Source organism: Triturus cristatus, chromosome 5_1 (assembly GCF_964204655.1).
Source record: "Triturus cristatus chromosome 5_1, aTriCri1.1, whole genome shotgun sequence".
Lineage (NCBI taxonomy): Eukaryota > Metazoa > Chordata > Amphibia > Caudata > Salamandridae > Triturus > Triturus cristatus.
In genome coordinates, this window is record NC_140587.1 from 821,185,501 (window position 1) to 821,201,540 (window position 16,040).

A 16,040-nucleotide genomic window follows, 5' to 3' on the forward strand; every position below is an offset into this window, starting at 1 on the left:
GCCAGAAAAATATTAAATTCTTAATATATACACATAAATATTCGGTCTTCGTAAGCAGTTTCCCACAGAATCCACTGCTCCACAGTATCTATTTGTTCCTAGTTTTGCATTATCAGCTAAGGCCTCGATAAGCCTTCTCTGTGAACAGCCGGTCCGATAATTCCCGCTTACAGGAACACCTTGTAACAGCCTGTGGTACGGCACCCTTTTCTTGCTTTGTGGATTTTATCTTATTACTTATGCTACTGCTGGGATATTTTTTAACAAAAAAAGAAACCTTACAAACATAAAACTTTTTCCTAAAAAATATATAATATCAATAATAAAGTCTTCAATTTCTTAAGCCAATATGCACCTCAACCTCAGATTTGTTGAGCCTAGTAACGTTTATCACTATGGACTGCATCTTGAATACACTGTACTGTATACATTAATGGCGCTATATTTCATGTTGTGATCATAGGAGTATGATGCTGTAATGCCAATGTATGCACAGTTCTTACAAAGTTAAAATGTGTGTAGCCCATTGTTCAACTACGTAGCGCATAATCCTATTTTCTCAAGTGTTAGTGACATCTCCAATAAAATCACAAGAGCCTGTGTTACCAGTGTGATGCACCATAATATGTGCATTTAGGGATGTTCAGTCATTAGTAATAACGCCAGGGTTACATTGATTAAAGCGATGTGAGTGTAGTGTAACTTCCAAATAATAGAAATGTATCTTAAAATTCGGTTCCTACAGGATCAACCTATCTTTTACAAGGATTCTCAAGGTCTCTTCAACTATGCCTGCAGAGTTGACAACAGCTGGTAACAAGGTTGCTACGGACATTAAAGTTACTAGGTGTGGCCTCGTAGCACTTTAAATAACGGGTGCTATTTCATACTTTGGGGGGACTGCAAGGGGTGCGCTGAGCCCCAACAATTTCCTTAATAATCAATCAATCGGAAAACGGTTAGCATATCAGACAAAAAACGAAGAAATGTTTCAGTCCTCAAACCACTCTTTAATATGCTACAAATAAGATGATTAAAAATAATAAACCCTTTCAGCTTCCTGGAGCGATGAGAAGTGTTTTGAAAGCCATGAGGGAGAAAGAACAAAAGCGGAACAACTTTCCAATCAACAAGAGGCTCTTGATGCTCGCTCCTGCGACAATAAACCGTGTCAAAATTACAACTTTAATTCGAGAGTTCGCTTAACGCTTTGTCATTGTAGTAGTACATCAAAGAGTTTCCACCCATGCTCGGGAAAAAAATAGTGCTCACCACCTAAATAACACATACCATGCAACACTCGAAGTAAAGGGGCCAGTAGCCATGGAAGGATACAAAAGACCATAATAAGGCGAGACTAACAAGCCTCACAATCAATCGGAGGGCAGCATTTATGAATGACAATGACATGAGCCAATTAAAAACGTGGGCGGAGCTTCCACTCCATGCTAGATAACTGCATGCCTCGCAAAGCGAGCAGCGTATGCCCGCTGCCGCTATAGGCTCAACCTAAAAAGGGGCAATTTCCTACACTATATTTTACTACTAAACAAGCAGTCACAAGTGCAGTTGCCTTGCAGGCACTTGGGCCGTGATTCGAATGGTGCACCAGGTGCGGTGGTACAGGAGCCAAAAGCTCTATGAAACCCACTAAACTCAGATTATTGCTATATGTTACTACTAAACAAGCAGTCACAAGTGCAGTTACCTTGCAGGCACTAGGGCCATGGTTTGAATGGTGCAGGTGTACAGGGGTCAAAAGCTCTAGGAACCCCACTGAACATTGGTTATTGCTATGGTTTACTACTAAACAAGCAGTCAAGTGCTTTTTTGGTTCTTTTGTAACCATTCCACCCAAAGTAATACATAGCCAAAAGCATCATTGTAGTAAAAGCTGTAACCTATTGGACTTTTCTGTCTACCTACAGTGTATGTTACATTCAACACATTTATATGGCACATTTTCACAGTCTAAAATGCTTCTGAATCTGGACACACTAGCACCTTGGCAAGGGCATTCTCTATTCTATAACTTTAGAACTTCAGCCATTGTAAACACTATATAAATACTTAACTTATGGCATTCCATACCAAGCATTGGCAAAGAATAGGTCTCGCCTATGCGAGGTCTATTGGCTTTGTCAATGTTTTTTTTAGCCGTTTTATACAGCAGCGCTAGCTTCTGTGCAGCATAACTGAAAATAAAAAGCGCTATAACATGGACTGGCTGTGTCATATAACTTTTTTACATGACTTTAAGCCATTTGCAACATATCTAAACAAGCATTTACGATGCAATGGTCTCGGCATTGTTAAAGTTAGAGCTATTGGCATTGCTCATGACATTATTTTTGTTTGTTTTTGTTTCTAAAACATTTAAAGAAACGGCATTGTAATTTACAATGTCAATAGCTTAATCACTCTCAAATGCGAGACCTATTGCATTTGCACCCACACACACAGAGCCACCCACACACACCGAGCACTCACATAGAGCAACCAACACACAAATAGAGCCACCCACAGAGCCAACTACATACACACACACACACCAAGGTAGTTATATGGAGACACAGAGCACAGTTAATCATTGCCTAAATGCCAACTTCGATTAATGCTACCTGCCCCAATGCATTAGACCTCTAATAAAGATCAGGATTTTGGTCCTGTTGATTAGCCACCAAAATGCTGTATTACAGACATCTAACTTTGGGACTCAAAGTAAGCCAACATGAGTGTGATCAATTATTACCCATTAGCCAAATCTATTTCTGGACAAAACAAGCATTTGCAATGCAATCGGTCTTGACTTTGGGACCTTGTAAGTATTTAGCCATGCAGCACATTATACTGGGCACTGTAACATCTACTGTTCTTTAACATAGAATTCTTGTGAAAGTTGGGGGTTGCTTAAAACAAGATATTTAAAGGGGGAATGAACAATGAAAAAGGTATTATTTGCTTTCACCTGTTCAAAATGTCGGTGTCACCGTTGATGGAATGTATCAGACAGGGCAAGCTTTGAGTGAGTGTGAAAGAGCTTTAGTGAGAGTGTGTGTGTGTGAGGGTGAAACAGTGTGTGAGAGAAGGGAGATGTGTCTGAAAGCATGAGCGAGAGAAAGAGAGAGAGAAAGCGAAAGAGAGAGAGAGAGATTAAATTGATAGTAGTGCAGCGAAAAATGAGGCAAAACCAGTAGAGAGCAATGCAGCAACATAGGAGAGCTGGGCAATCCGAAACTTGACAGCTAGTGCAGATTCTGCAACGTTGGAGAGAGCGCGCTGCAGCCTAGCAGTGTTTGTTGTGCAGACAGCATAGCCTGGCAGTCTTACTCGTGTATCTGCTAGGGAAGGGAGGAGAAAAGTTGGCTATGGCCCCTTGGACCAACACTGACGTGCTGCAGTGGGGGCACACCAGGGAGGCATTAAGTGACAGAATTAACTCAGCAGAGCCTTGCACGATACTCCAAGCCCTCAGCCGATACTCTCCAACTCTCTCGATGTCCAGACCTACATGTTCCCAGGTGCACATCTGTGTGATGTGTGACAGAGCTGTAGGGCAATAGCTCTAATCCCTGAAGCAGTGCACACAGGCAAGAAGGAGGCTACGGACTGTTCTTTTAATGGCCGAAGCGGTCCCTTTTCATGTGTGACACCTTCAGCAGTCCTGCTACTTTCCGAGACTCGTTCCTTCTCCTGTTGTAGCGTCTCTCTCTGTAACTGAGGCTGGGATGCTGATGGGGATGTAACGAGGAAAATAGCGATTAACATCTTACGGTGTTCTCCTGATCCAGGGCGTACAGGTTTGTCTTACTGAAGGGTGTGTTTGCGAGCTGGGAACAGAGGGTGATGCTGGGAAGGGACGTACAGCTGTTTCACGATCACCTACCTCCTGGGGTGCGGGCAGATCGAGCCCTGTCGCTCTATGCCTGGATCGAAGACACGTCCGTACAGAATATGCATGTGTGCTCAAAGTGACCATCTCTCAGCTACTTACAACGCCCATCTGTGAATTCAACCTAAGTCCGTTGCTGGCGATTGATCTTATAAAATCAGACACTAACCACAATTGTAGTACTTCCAGGTCGCATGACAGCCAGTAGCAGTGCTTCAACGGTAAATACGCTTTAAACGTTCTATTCAGTGAATGGATTCGACAGCACCAGATATGCAGAGGTAGAGGTGCTGTTAGCTCACAATGTATGCCCATATAGTACTGGTATTACAAGAAAAACAAACTCGTTTACCAGTCTTGTGTGTCCCGACAAAGGCAAGTGCCGGATCCAAAGTTTACACCACGCGCCACGTCCACAGCTGCCTGAGCTCCTCCAAGTCAAGGCGGGCTGGGTCGGGTGGATACAGGATCCGGTGCTAAAGTCTGTCGTGGAACGGCGCTGCACGCCGAGCTTGATGCCCGAAGGTCTCTATGTAGAAGTACATGATGACATGTTACAAATGCAGCCTCATGCAGCTGAGGAAATGGGCAGCCCCTTCGCAGCGCGTGGTGCCTCGGTCATGGCTTTCTACACAGCTACTCGATGCGTGGGGCTGAACTCGCAACAGCAGGGCGCCCTTACCCCCATGCAGCATCCTGCGCTGCTCTGTCACAATCAGGGCAGCATCTGGATCCCCCTATCCAGCCTTGGAGCAATTGGGGAAGCTCCGTCTTCCACTGGCCGGTGTGCGGGGCTCTCCTTGGAGCACGGGTGCCCCGCACACACTCAGGGGTGAGACGCCTCACGTCCGGTGTTTGCGCTTACTATTCGCGAGATGCAATACGACTCGCATTTATGCGAGGCGTATTGCATTAGAAATGGCAGCCTCCAGGTTTAAATAAGTGTTCTCACTGAACGAGATAAACAAGGGCATCTGAAGGGCCCCTGGAGGGACCGGGTTTAGACCGAGGAGCAACGGGGATGACGCCATGAACACCACCGCCTTTCGCCGAGGTCAAGCAGAAATGCCTCGGAGAAACGCAGCGGCATTTTCGGATTCGGGGCGTGTTTTTCTTTTTCTCTCCTCTTGCCATTGGCTGGAATGTTTCCATTCCAGAGGAGAGAAAGAAAGTAAAAAACACGCCCCCGAATCCGAAAAAGACTGGGCTTCTTTGGAGAGACAAAGCTCTTCTCCAATGGCTGACCAGCATTTAAGAGGCCAGCCAATGGAGAAGAGGGGAGAAGAGGGGCGGGTTCAAGCCCCTCTTCTGAAAATATTAAATCTCGGAGCGAGACTGCGCAAGTGCAGCCTTCGCAGCCGAGACCTAAAAATTACTATCACCGGCCACCCAAGTCATTCTTATAGCTTTGGGGGCCTGAAATAGTCTGGATCGTCACACTTGTAGAAGTGTGACGGTTAGTAGTTGAGTTGTTACTATCATTGGCAGCATAGCAGGGGCAATGTGTGGTACACAATTCCAGTGACCTCCTGACGTGAGCTCTGGCACTTATTATTTTACAAATTAATCACTGCTTGTGAGTCCAGCACACTGACCCACTGAAGAGAGCAACTCGCTCTGCTCACCACTGAGGACCTATCTCACCACGCGTCACTGCGGATTGCTCCTAACACTCACGAGTTCGAGCTTTTGGCACTAGTCACCAGTGTGGGCAACTGTCACTGTCACGTGGGAAGAGCTTTAAATCGCCCTCAATCACTGCTCAGTGGAACTGCTTAAGTGCAAGGACTTATCACTGGCTTCTGTTCAAGTTTCTCACTACTGAGTATCCTCATGTGATATCTTTAGATTGTAGAGATATTCTAATTGGTTACGCTTTATAAATAAGGTGCAGCAACATGTTGATTACATTAGTCCGCGTGCTGCATTAAACTGGGGAATAACGGAGTTTCTTTGGCGAATGAGTGTGTTGTTGGTTGTGACGTGCAGATTGTAGACCACCACACAATTTTGATGCCCCACATTTCAAGCTCCTAATATGGCGCGTCAAATCAAGCGCCTCACACTGCCCCGGTGTGAGATACCACTACTGGCCACCACTGCAAGCTCTCACATTCCTCACACTACCCCATTCACCACCCTGCTGTACTGCCGCCGTGCAAACTCCTCACATGGGGTCTTCGTGGGCAGCTGCCCACACTCCCCCAGGCCCGGAATGAAACTCACACTGCCCTAGCGTGATAGCGAGTTACAGACTGTAACAGTCTACAATGGACGAGCCTCGGTGCAGTTCCGGGACGAACAGGTGGACCACGGGCTCCATTTGACCCCCTTCTGGAGAGGCCGCTGCACATATGTGAGATGCAGCGCAAGTATCAGGAGATATACCGCTCGGCCCCTTACTTGCGCTTGATTTTCTTTGCGCTAGGATTTGAAACGATGCCAGATCAAGCTATTTAAAGAAATCTGTCTTTCTACCAAAACCTGCTCCACCTAGGCACGCGCCTTGCATGCATCCATCACCTGTGGACGGAGCAAAAGGGGTTGTGCGCACTGCGCAGCACGAGGGTTGTCAGTCCAAAATAACCTTTGCACCTGAACCTTGATCCGTGACCGTTACTACTGTTTGTGGCGCTTCGCGTTGCGCTAGGTCAACCCCTTAGTATATATAGCCCATTGTATTTTAACGTTTAATTTTAATGTGTTATTTTAGTTATACATTATAACGTATTTGAGACTGCATGAGTCCTCATTGGTTGGATTTAGGGAGGAATCATACATGTTAAAAACACTTTCGAATGTCTAAACAAACGAGATAAGACGGTAAAGTATTTGTGTTAAATATGTTATTTAATGAACATCTATAACAAAAGATAAAGAATTAATGATCTAAGCGTTCTTTCTTTTTTAAACTATCGCATTACCCTCGTCTGCTTCATAAAAATCGCCTCACGTCGCTCTCCAGTGATTTGTTTCCACACTACTCTGCTACTGCTGGTGCAAGCTTCTCACACAGCGCTCTGGTAAGACCTGCTCGGGGCTCATTACTGCCAGCTTCTCACACTACTCCCCAGGGCAACATGTTCGCCTCACCTGCCATAGAATTCCCCCTTCCCCGTCACACGGCGGTTGTGACTGCTGGGCTCTGTCACAATCAGGGCAGCATCTGGATCCCCCTCTCCAGCCTTGGAGCAATTGGGGAAGCTCCGTCTTCCACTGGCCGGTGTGCGGGGCTCTCCTTGGTGCACGGGAGCCCCGCACACACTCACGCGTGAGACGCCTCCCGTCCGGTGTTTGCGCTTACTATTCGCGAGATGCAATACGACTCGCATTTACGCGAGACGTATTGCATTACAAATGGCAGGCTCCAGGTTTAATCAAGTGTTCTCACTGAACGAGATAAACAAGGGCATCTGAAGGGCCCCTGGAGGGACCGTGTTTAGACCGAGGAGCAACGGGGATGACGCCATGAACATCACCGCCTTTCTCCGAGGTCAAGCAGAAATGCCTCGGAGAAACGCAGCGGCATTTTCGGATTCGGGGGCGTGTTTTCTTTTTCTCTCCTTGCCATTGGCTGGAATGTTTACATTCCAGAGGAGAGAAAGAAAGTAAAAAACACGCCCCCGAATCCGAAAAAGACGGGGCTTCTTTGGAGAGACAAAGCTCTTCTCCAATGGCTGACCAGCATTTAAGAGGCCAGCCAATGGAGAAGAGGGGCGGGTTCAAGCCCCTCTTCTGAAAACATTAAATCTCGGAGCGAGACTGCGCAAGCGCAGCCGAGGCCTAAAAACATTAGCAAAGCCAATACATCTCTCGTAGGCAAGACCTATTGGGTTTGTCAGTGCTTACTTTTTTTTTGCCTCTCCGAATGCTTGTTTTGCAGCACCCATAAATTTGGCATGTTTCCTATGGATAGGTTAAGGCATCAACAGCTGTGGTCTTTAAATGTAGTTACTAAAACTGTCAGCATTCCCAACATATCTGAGTGTACATAGTGTGCTCAACTTTAAACACAAATCATGAAAATTCAGGTAATCTGCCGTTTGTCTGTACTAGTGGAGCTCTCCCTAGTTATCAGCAATCTTTAATACACCATGTGTTAGACTTTTTTTTCTAACCGATTACCATCTTGGTGCCCTAAATCTATCATCCTTGTTGAACCCTACTGCTTCAACACACTATTTCTATCTTTATTGCTGATTCTTTTGCTGTTCTACATGTTTGTCTCTATATTGCCTTGATTATTTTGTAAATAGACAAGATGTACTGCTGAACTGTAACCGTGTTTCTGCAGTCCACTTCCATGAGTGATTTTGTCTGATTATGTAACATGGACATAGATCAGCAACACTGTTAGTGATTTGAACATGTGACGTAGTGCTAAATAAAGACTAAATAATAATTTATGCACAACAAGCAATGGATGAGCTGGGGAACGTAAGTGTAAACACATGAGTCAGGTTCAGGTTGAGTTCCGCGTTTTGTCTTTGTCCCATCGTAGGTCTGTGATCAGTCTCTGCATGATAGTAGACAAGACCTGTTGATAAGCAGTCTTGTATAGCAACATTGTTTCAACTGAATCCACTCCAGTCACTTTTTATGTTTTTTAGTACGGGGTTGAACCCGCCCCTCTTCTCCATTGGCTGGCTTCCTAAACGGAAGCCAGCCATTGGAGGAGAGGCGCGTCTGTCAGTTTAAGCCCCGTCTTTTTCGGATTTGGGGGCGTGATTTTTACTTCCTTTCTCTCCTTTGGAATGTAAACATTCCAGCCAATGGGAAGAGGAGAGAAAGAAAAACACTCTTTCTCCTCCCCCCACCCCCCCCCCCCCCCCCCCCCCCGCCCCCAATCCGAAAACGCCGAGGCATTTCTGCTTGACCTCTGAGAAAGGCGGTGGTGTTCATGGCGTCATTCCCGTCCACCACTCCCCCTGCTCTCGGCTCCCTCGGTGCATCATTTTTGTACATATTATCACCGGTATAAAAGCAGACTAAATTGTGGCACACACCTACGCCGTCGCTCCCACGAGCACATCACGCGCTGCGACTCCTGCCCATGCAGCACATTGCCACATAACTTTACTAATAGAAAAGTAGTCTTTAGAAATGAATTCTTTCATTCCGTCACTGAAATATCTGAAATCTCGCCCAAAAGTCTTTTAGTCTGAAGTGAAGTTTTCTTACCTGTGCGCCTTAGCCGCGCGCACCCTCCCTTGAGCCCTTGTGCAGGCTGGCGTTCTTACAAGCAAAAACATGAAAAGGAATGTTTACTGATTAGCTAATGGCCCGCCCTACCACGTGACATCACTAAGCCGGTCTATTTATGGTGCTATAGGAGAGCCTGACTTCACAACCTGCGAAGCGGGGCTCGAGCTTGCTCTGGAGTCTCTATGGTCTCGCTTTAACTGCAGGTCACTGGAAACACAATTTCCGGAGGTTCCTTTACCTGAGCACTACTTAGCACCTCGTGGTGAAACAAATTCTAAGGATATTTCCACATAGAGATGCAAATGCGAGCTTCTTATAAACTGTTAATATAAGTTTACCAGGCGTAACATGCTCCAGCATGGGGCTTTCTTCTAAGAAGTCCCCTATTTTGGCTCAGTTGGTCCAGACGAACAAAGACTACAAGTCCCAGAATGCACCAAATTGCAAAACAAAGAAAAGAACAGGACTAGAAAACGGAGTCCCTAGTGGCACAGAGCCATCTGGAAACATGATTTTATTGGTTGTTGCTACACAACTTTCCTTTCTGGTTATTTAATTATTTTATTTCACTCCCGCAATATTCACGCGGTTGATGTTGCAATCGCATACTAAATAGCTACAGCAATAGAGCTGGTTCCAGGGTGATCAGTGCCTCTGTAAGGGATCCCGGATGTGATGGACAGTGGTAATTAGCGCCACTCGTTCATATCGCCATGTTTTCTTACCGAGAAACTCCCCTTTTCCCTGGAAGAGGTAAGAGGAATAGATCTTTATTTCAGAAATGGGAGTAGATGATAGTGTCATTCTAATTTAACACTAGTGAGTGAATTAGTGGGACTCCCAGTAAATTACTTAACCTCTCTGTGTCAATTGTAAATACACATGTAATGGCATTGCAAATATGTGAACTGCAATATCACTGTACAAATAATTAAAGGTGTATTAATGTAAAGGTTCATTAATGTAAAGGGTATTGCACTGTCCCCTGCACAACCGCTGTTGTTCAGTGCTGTATCTAAGTTTTCAGGGCACAAGTCGGAGGTACACGCGGGTGCACGGTGTCCACCCACTATTTACACAGAGTGGATGCCGTCTACCGTGCCAGGAATTTGGGCCCTACAGAAAAAAACTGAACTTGTCCTGGTGTAATTTTCAGATACAGGGAGACGTTCAGCAGCGCCTGGAAGTTGTCTCCTTTCCTTTCGCAGTGGCAACATATAGGCAATCAGCTCGCCACACAGCGCCCGGCCACGTTCTAAGAGCTAAGGCTGAGACATGGTTTGCACAGGGGTCAATTTTACCACATCCTCCGCTTTTGGGGCAGTCCTGCCCGGGGAAGAGAGCTGGTTCTATCTTTACAGCTAGATGTCTGTAAGCGTGTGTTTGTCTGTGGGCTGTGTGTTTGTGTGGTGTGCGCACCTATTCACTCGCCTGTACGTGTTTGTTCACCTCTTTGTGTGTGTTTGCCAGAGTGTGCATTGTTTGTGTGTGGGCACTAATCTATACATAATAGTGTGTTTGTACAGATGTATGTGTTCGTGCATATTCCTGTCTGTGTTGGTGTGTGTGCCTATTTACTCGCTTATCCGTGTTTGTGTGTGCCTCTTCATTCGTGTGTGTGTGCGCCTCTTCGTGTGTGTTTGCATTGTGTCTGTGTGGGCACAGATTAGTGTGTTTGTACGGATGTGTGTGTATGTGTTCATGCCTATTCATGTCTGTGTGCATGTGTGTGCCTATTCACTCGCGGGTGCGTGTTTGTGTGTGCCTCTTCATTCATATAAAGTTTCCAGAGTGTGGGCATTGTGTTGGTGTGGGCACTCATCTATGCATATTAGTGTGTTTGTAAGGATGTGTGTATATGCGTGCTTTGCGGCGAATGGCTATACCGGTTGGGTTTGTGTATTTAGAGCAGACGATTGTCACGCCATCATAAACACCTTTTAAAAACTCTGTGTGTTTGTGTGTAGGTGGCTCTGTGGGTGGCTCTATTTGTGTGTGGGTTGCTCTATGTGAGTGGCTCTCTGTGGGTGGCTCTGTGTGTGTGGGTGGCTCTATTTGTGTGGGAGGCTCTGTGTGTGGGTGCAAATGCAATAGGTCTCGCATTTGAGAGTGATTAACTCCTTCAGTGCCCATGACGAGATGGTCTCGTCATGGAGCGCGGTTGAGCTGTGCCCATGACGAGACTATCTCGTCATGAACCCCGCCCGCTAATGCAACGCCCGGCACAGGGCGGGGAAAGGGCGGGGCACTGAAGGGGTTAAGCTATTGACATTGTAAATAACAATGCCGTTTCTTTAACCCCTTCAGCGCGGCGTGGATTTCCGTGCCACGCTGAACGTTCCGTGCGCGGGCGGGGCCATGACGGAACGGTTCTGTCATGCGCACAGCGCAACCGACGTGCATGACGGAACCGTTCCGTCATGCGCGCCGAAGGGGTTAAATGTTTTGAAAACAAAAACATAAACAAAAATAATGTCATGAGCAATGCCAATAGCTCTAACTTTAACAATGCCAAGACCATTGCATTGTAAATGCTTGTTGACCATGGAGGAGTGTTTGAAGGCAAAATTAACGAAGGTGAGTTTTTAGTTATTTTTCTGACTAATCCTTCTTGCTAACATTAAAATGAAAAAAGTATGTGCATTTTCTATTTGCAGATATTGCAGATGTGTCAGTGCAGCAGTGCAAGCAGCGGTATCTTGATCTGAAAAACCGATGTCGTTCCAATGAAATTATATTCAATGCAGAATTTGTGACAGCAGATTCTACCAAGGTACAGTGAGTCCAGCTGCAACTCATCTGTTTTGGTATCAACTTCATCAATGCGTTTGTTTTTAGTCACAGGGTGACATGATGTTTATAGGTGTGTGTGCGGTTTTTTTTTCTCTAAGTAAATGTTGTAAGCTCTGACTGCACTACTGACAGTGATTCCTGTATAAAAATGTGGACACACGTTTTCAAAGTTAATTATCAATATGAGGCTATGTATAATGCTCCCAGAATGCTCTCTGATTTGAAGCAAATATTTATAGAAGCTTGAAAGCAAGATTGATGATCTTTGCTTTCAAAATAAAATGTTAATAAAAAGTGAAAGCAGGAAAAATACATTATGCTAAACTTCTGTAAAATTTCAGATTCCATTTCTTTGCAGCATCATTTAGTAACATGTTGATGCATGCTAGTATTTTGCAAAAATATTCATAATGGAAAATCAGTATAACCAGTTTTAATAAAGTTCTAGGAAACAAAAATAAACATGCTTTGGCAAAGCCAGTAGGTCTGAAATTGGTGGTAAGCTTTTTAGTTTTGTCAATGTATGAATTGTTTTGGCATGGTTTTTTTAAAACCGTATTTGTGTGGGAGCTCCAAGCCCTAAGCATTATAACAAACATTGGCAAAAGCAAAAATAGTTTTTGGTCTAAAAAAGCACACACTGCCACAGTAGTTACTGGCACTGAACAAAACTACTTTGTGTGCTGATATGCTCCTTGTGAAAGAGCAGAATGCCGTCACTCACAGTAAAGCCAGCTGATACAGTGAGAGATGGACAGAATTTTAATAAACGCAAAAGGTCATGGTCCATGCTAGACCAAATTAGGGGCCCAATTATTAAAACAAAGACTCAAAAGTGCACCCATGGTAATATGTCCTTGCATTAAGTGCAGCTATACGGCTTTCGTGAATTCCCAAGAATTTACAGAAGTAGGACAAGAAATAGTACTCCAAGAAAATATTTGTGAACTGCATTTTAGCATGAGCAAATGTGCATTTGTAGATTTGCTCAGGCGAAAATCTGAGCGTTCGCAACTGCGAAAGAAGGGTTATGTCAGGAGTAAATTTCCAACATTTCTCAGTATGGGAAAAGATTAGAGAAGAGTTGTTGAAAACCCTTAAAACATGCAAGTTAGTAGGCTTGCACAGACTCAAAAGGGCATTCTAACCCTAGAACTATTGCTTACCACTACCTTCAGTCCCAGTATGTAGATTAGCGGAAACGTGGCAACATAAGGTGATTGCAAGTATTCAAACACTGCTATGGTATGAGCTCTGGCATAATCAGAGAAGCTATATTAGAGCTCTTGTATAATGAGATTGCTGCCCTAATTTGTCGCCACACTACATGGCACCAAGGGACAAGTGGATTTTGTTTTAGGACAAGTAGATTTACGAAGCAACCTGCCCCATGGACAAGTAGATATTTTATTAAATTTCACACCCCTGAAAATGTATTTTTGTTACACACTTGCTTAAATTTGAAAGGCACAAACTTAGAGATATTCGATTGATAATAACAAATGTTCTACTTTTTTTTAGTCCCCCATGTCTCCCTATAGAAATTGTATCCCACTAGTGGGTGGGCCTTGTGTCTGCGACACAAAACACCCCAAAACTTGACTTAGGAGACAATGTATTCCGTCGAGCAGAATCCATATTTTAGCTGTGTATTTTGGGCTCCAGCTCAACCGGGACCTAGGTAAAACTATGAAATCAGCACATCTTCTACAGCTAGAAACCTGTGGGAGTCCAGGATGGGGTGACTTGCGAGGATCTCTCCAGATTTTTTTTCTTTTTTACCCAGAACCCCTTTCTAATTGCTAACTTTGCCTAAAAAACACATTTTTCTTGCATTTATGTGAGGAAAAGTCTTGGAATCTGCAGGGACCCACAAATCTCCTACCAACCAGTGATTCTCAAGTCTCCTGAGCGAAATGGTGCCTCACTTGTGTGGGGTAGGCCAAGTGCCAGCGACCAGAAAGGCTGAACAACCCAAAATAGACGCATCCCATTTTTCCACAGAAAAACAATGTGTTTTTACAAAGTTGGTAGCTGTTGTTTTTTGGCCACAGCTCAGCCCGGCACCTAGGAAACCTATCCAACCAGCTCTTTCTTGCAAAACTAGACCCCCGGGGGGGGGGGGGGTCCAGGGTGGGGTGACTTCCGTAGCTCTCACCAGGTTTTTTTTTTTTAACCCAGAATACAGTGCAACGCTCAAACTGTGCCTAAAAACATATTTTCCTTGCATTTCTGTTAGTCCTGGGCTCTGCATGGAACCCCAAATTTCCTAGCACCCAGTGTTTACCTAAGTCTCCCGAGGAAAATCGTTAAATGTTCCCACAAGTCTACTGAGAAAAACGGTATCTCACTTGTGTGAGTGGGCCAAGTGCCTGCGACAGGGAAGGGTCCAAAATGTATTGTGGAGACATCAAAATGAACTATTACAAAAACAACCTGGTTTTGCAAGGGAGGCACCTCCATTTTTGGTCCCGGGTTCTGTGGCCATCTAAGGAACCAACCAAATGCTGACATTTCTGAAAACTAGACACCCAGTGGAGTCCAGGGTTGTTTGGCTTTCGTGGATCTCCAGTGTTCATCATCATCATAAAGCTTTATTTCGGTTATTTGCTAACCATAAAAGACACATAAAATATACAATACATTGTCACAAAAAAACAACCATTTCATCAGGTACAAATGCAAAGGAAAGAGTACTTTGGCAATATAGACAGCAAGATGGGGCAGAGTTTCACTGGTCCAGGCATTTTCTCAATCTAATACATAATTTTAAAAACTCCTTGAGTTGGAGGATACTGTCACTGTGCAAAAGCTGCAAATACAAAAGTGCCGGCCTGATTTGTTTAAAACCAAGTTTTTTAAAAAGAATCACTAAATATTGATCTCCAGTGTTTTCTTACCCAGAATCCCCTATAAGCCTCAAATTTAGCTAAAAACTCGCACCTTCCTCACATTTCTGTGTTGTAGGATCACCAGGCGGCACACATTTTCTACCACCCAGCTTTCCCCCAGGTCTCCTGATAAAAATGATACCTCACTTGTGTGGTTGGGTGGGTGTGCAAAGCTGGCTCTGTATATGGTATACCAATAATTTGTTATATCGTTCACTTGAGTCCAGATATTCCCCTCCGAAGGGTACATGGCTCGATGTAAACCCAAAGTGCTCTATTTGTGGTAGTGTGGTCGAGCAGCCTTACTTACTTACTGCAGTTCAGTTTCGTGTCCCTTGAAGATTTCACTAATGTTAATGTAATGGCTCCGTTGGATCTCCATCAAAACCATTTCCGGCTGATCCTTTTAGCAACATCCTCTTAAAGAGGTCTTCAGCTTGCCCCATCAAATCCGTCAACAACAACTTGTTGGCTACAAGGGGTGTTCAAAATGGCCTATGTGAAACTGATTCTAAAGCCACATGACTTTGAACTTGCCAATCTTTCTAACTCCTAACCTATATTCAGTGACTCATTCTTTGGGCAAATAGTGCTATTTGTAGAAAAAAGAACGTTCTCTCATACTTTCAAACCGTCTTCTTCCAAGACTGCCGCATGGAAGCTGCTTTACCTGCCAAATGGCATTATCTTCAAAATACTGTTGACTCAAAGAAGTTGTAGTATTGTTCTTGGTTATATTTTCTGTGTTTTATACTGTCCTTTAACATAAAGTTGTACCGTGCATTGGTGTGCAAGGAACTGGATAGTTTCCTTCACTGACCGAGCCCCCATAGTTTCAGTTCCTCATTTCTATGCACAATTATATTAAATCTCCGGGGTACCTCAAGGCTCGCCCATTGCCCTCCTCCTCGTAGCTATTTTTCTTCTCCCTCTGCCTCACTTCATGTGCGGAAGTCTAAAATTAATGACACAGAGCAGTCTGGTTATAAGTGTAGCTTTTTCATTCAACAGCTGTGAGGAGCCAAGTGCCAGGGTGGACTTACTCACGTTACGGAAGTTAACTTGAGGTTTTACAGATTACAGTACATATTGTTAAACTGCACAAGTTGAACACATCTCAGTGCAACAGTATGTAGTTTATAATCCTTTATCCACTCATTAATCAGAATAATATCTTTGGATTTAAATGGGCATTGATTTATGAAATCGGCAAATGAAGAATAGCATCAGCTTGTCACAAACACATGTGACAATTTAAT

General features: G+C 44.4%; 1 protein-coding gene across 1 annotated transcript in view; it reads left to right on the forward strand.

The window, feature by feature from the left end:
- Window positions 1-16,040, forward strand: part of RNMT (RNA guanine-7 methyltransferase) — a 161,238-nt gene that overhangs the window by 55,915 nt on the left and 89,283 nt on the right. The window contains exon 5 of the mRNA XM_085605877.1: window positions 11,755-11,870. Within this exon, the coding sequence (XP_085462003.1) occupies window positions 11,755-11,870 (116 nt within the window). The remainder of the gene's footprint in view (window positions 1-11,754; window positions 11,871-16,040) is intronic.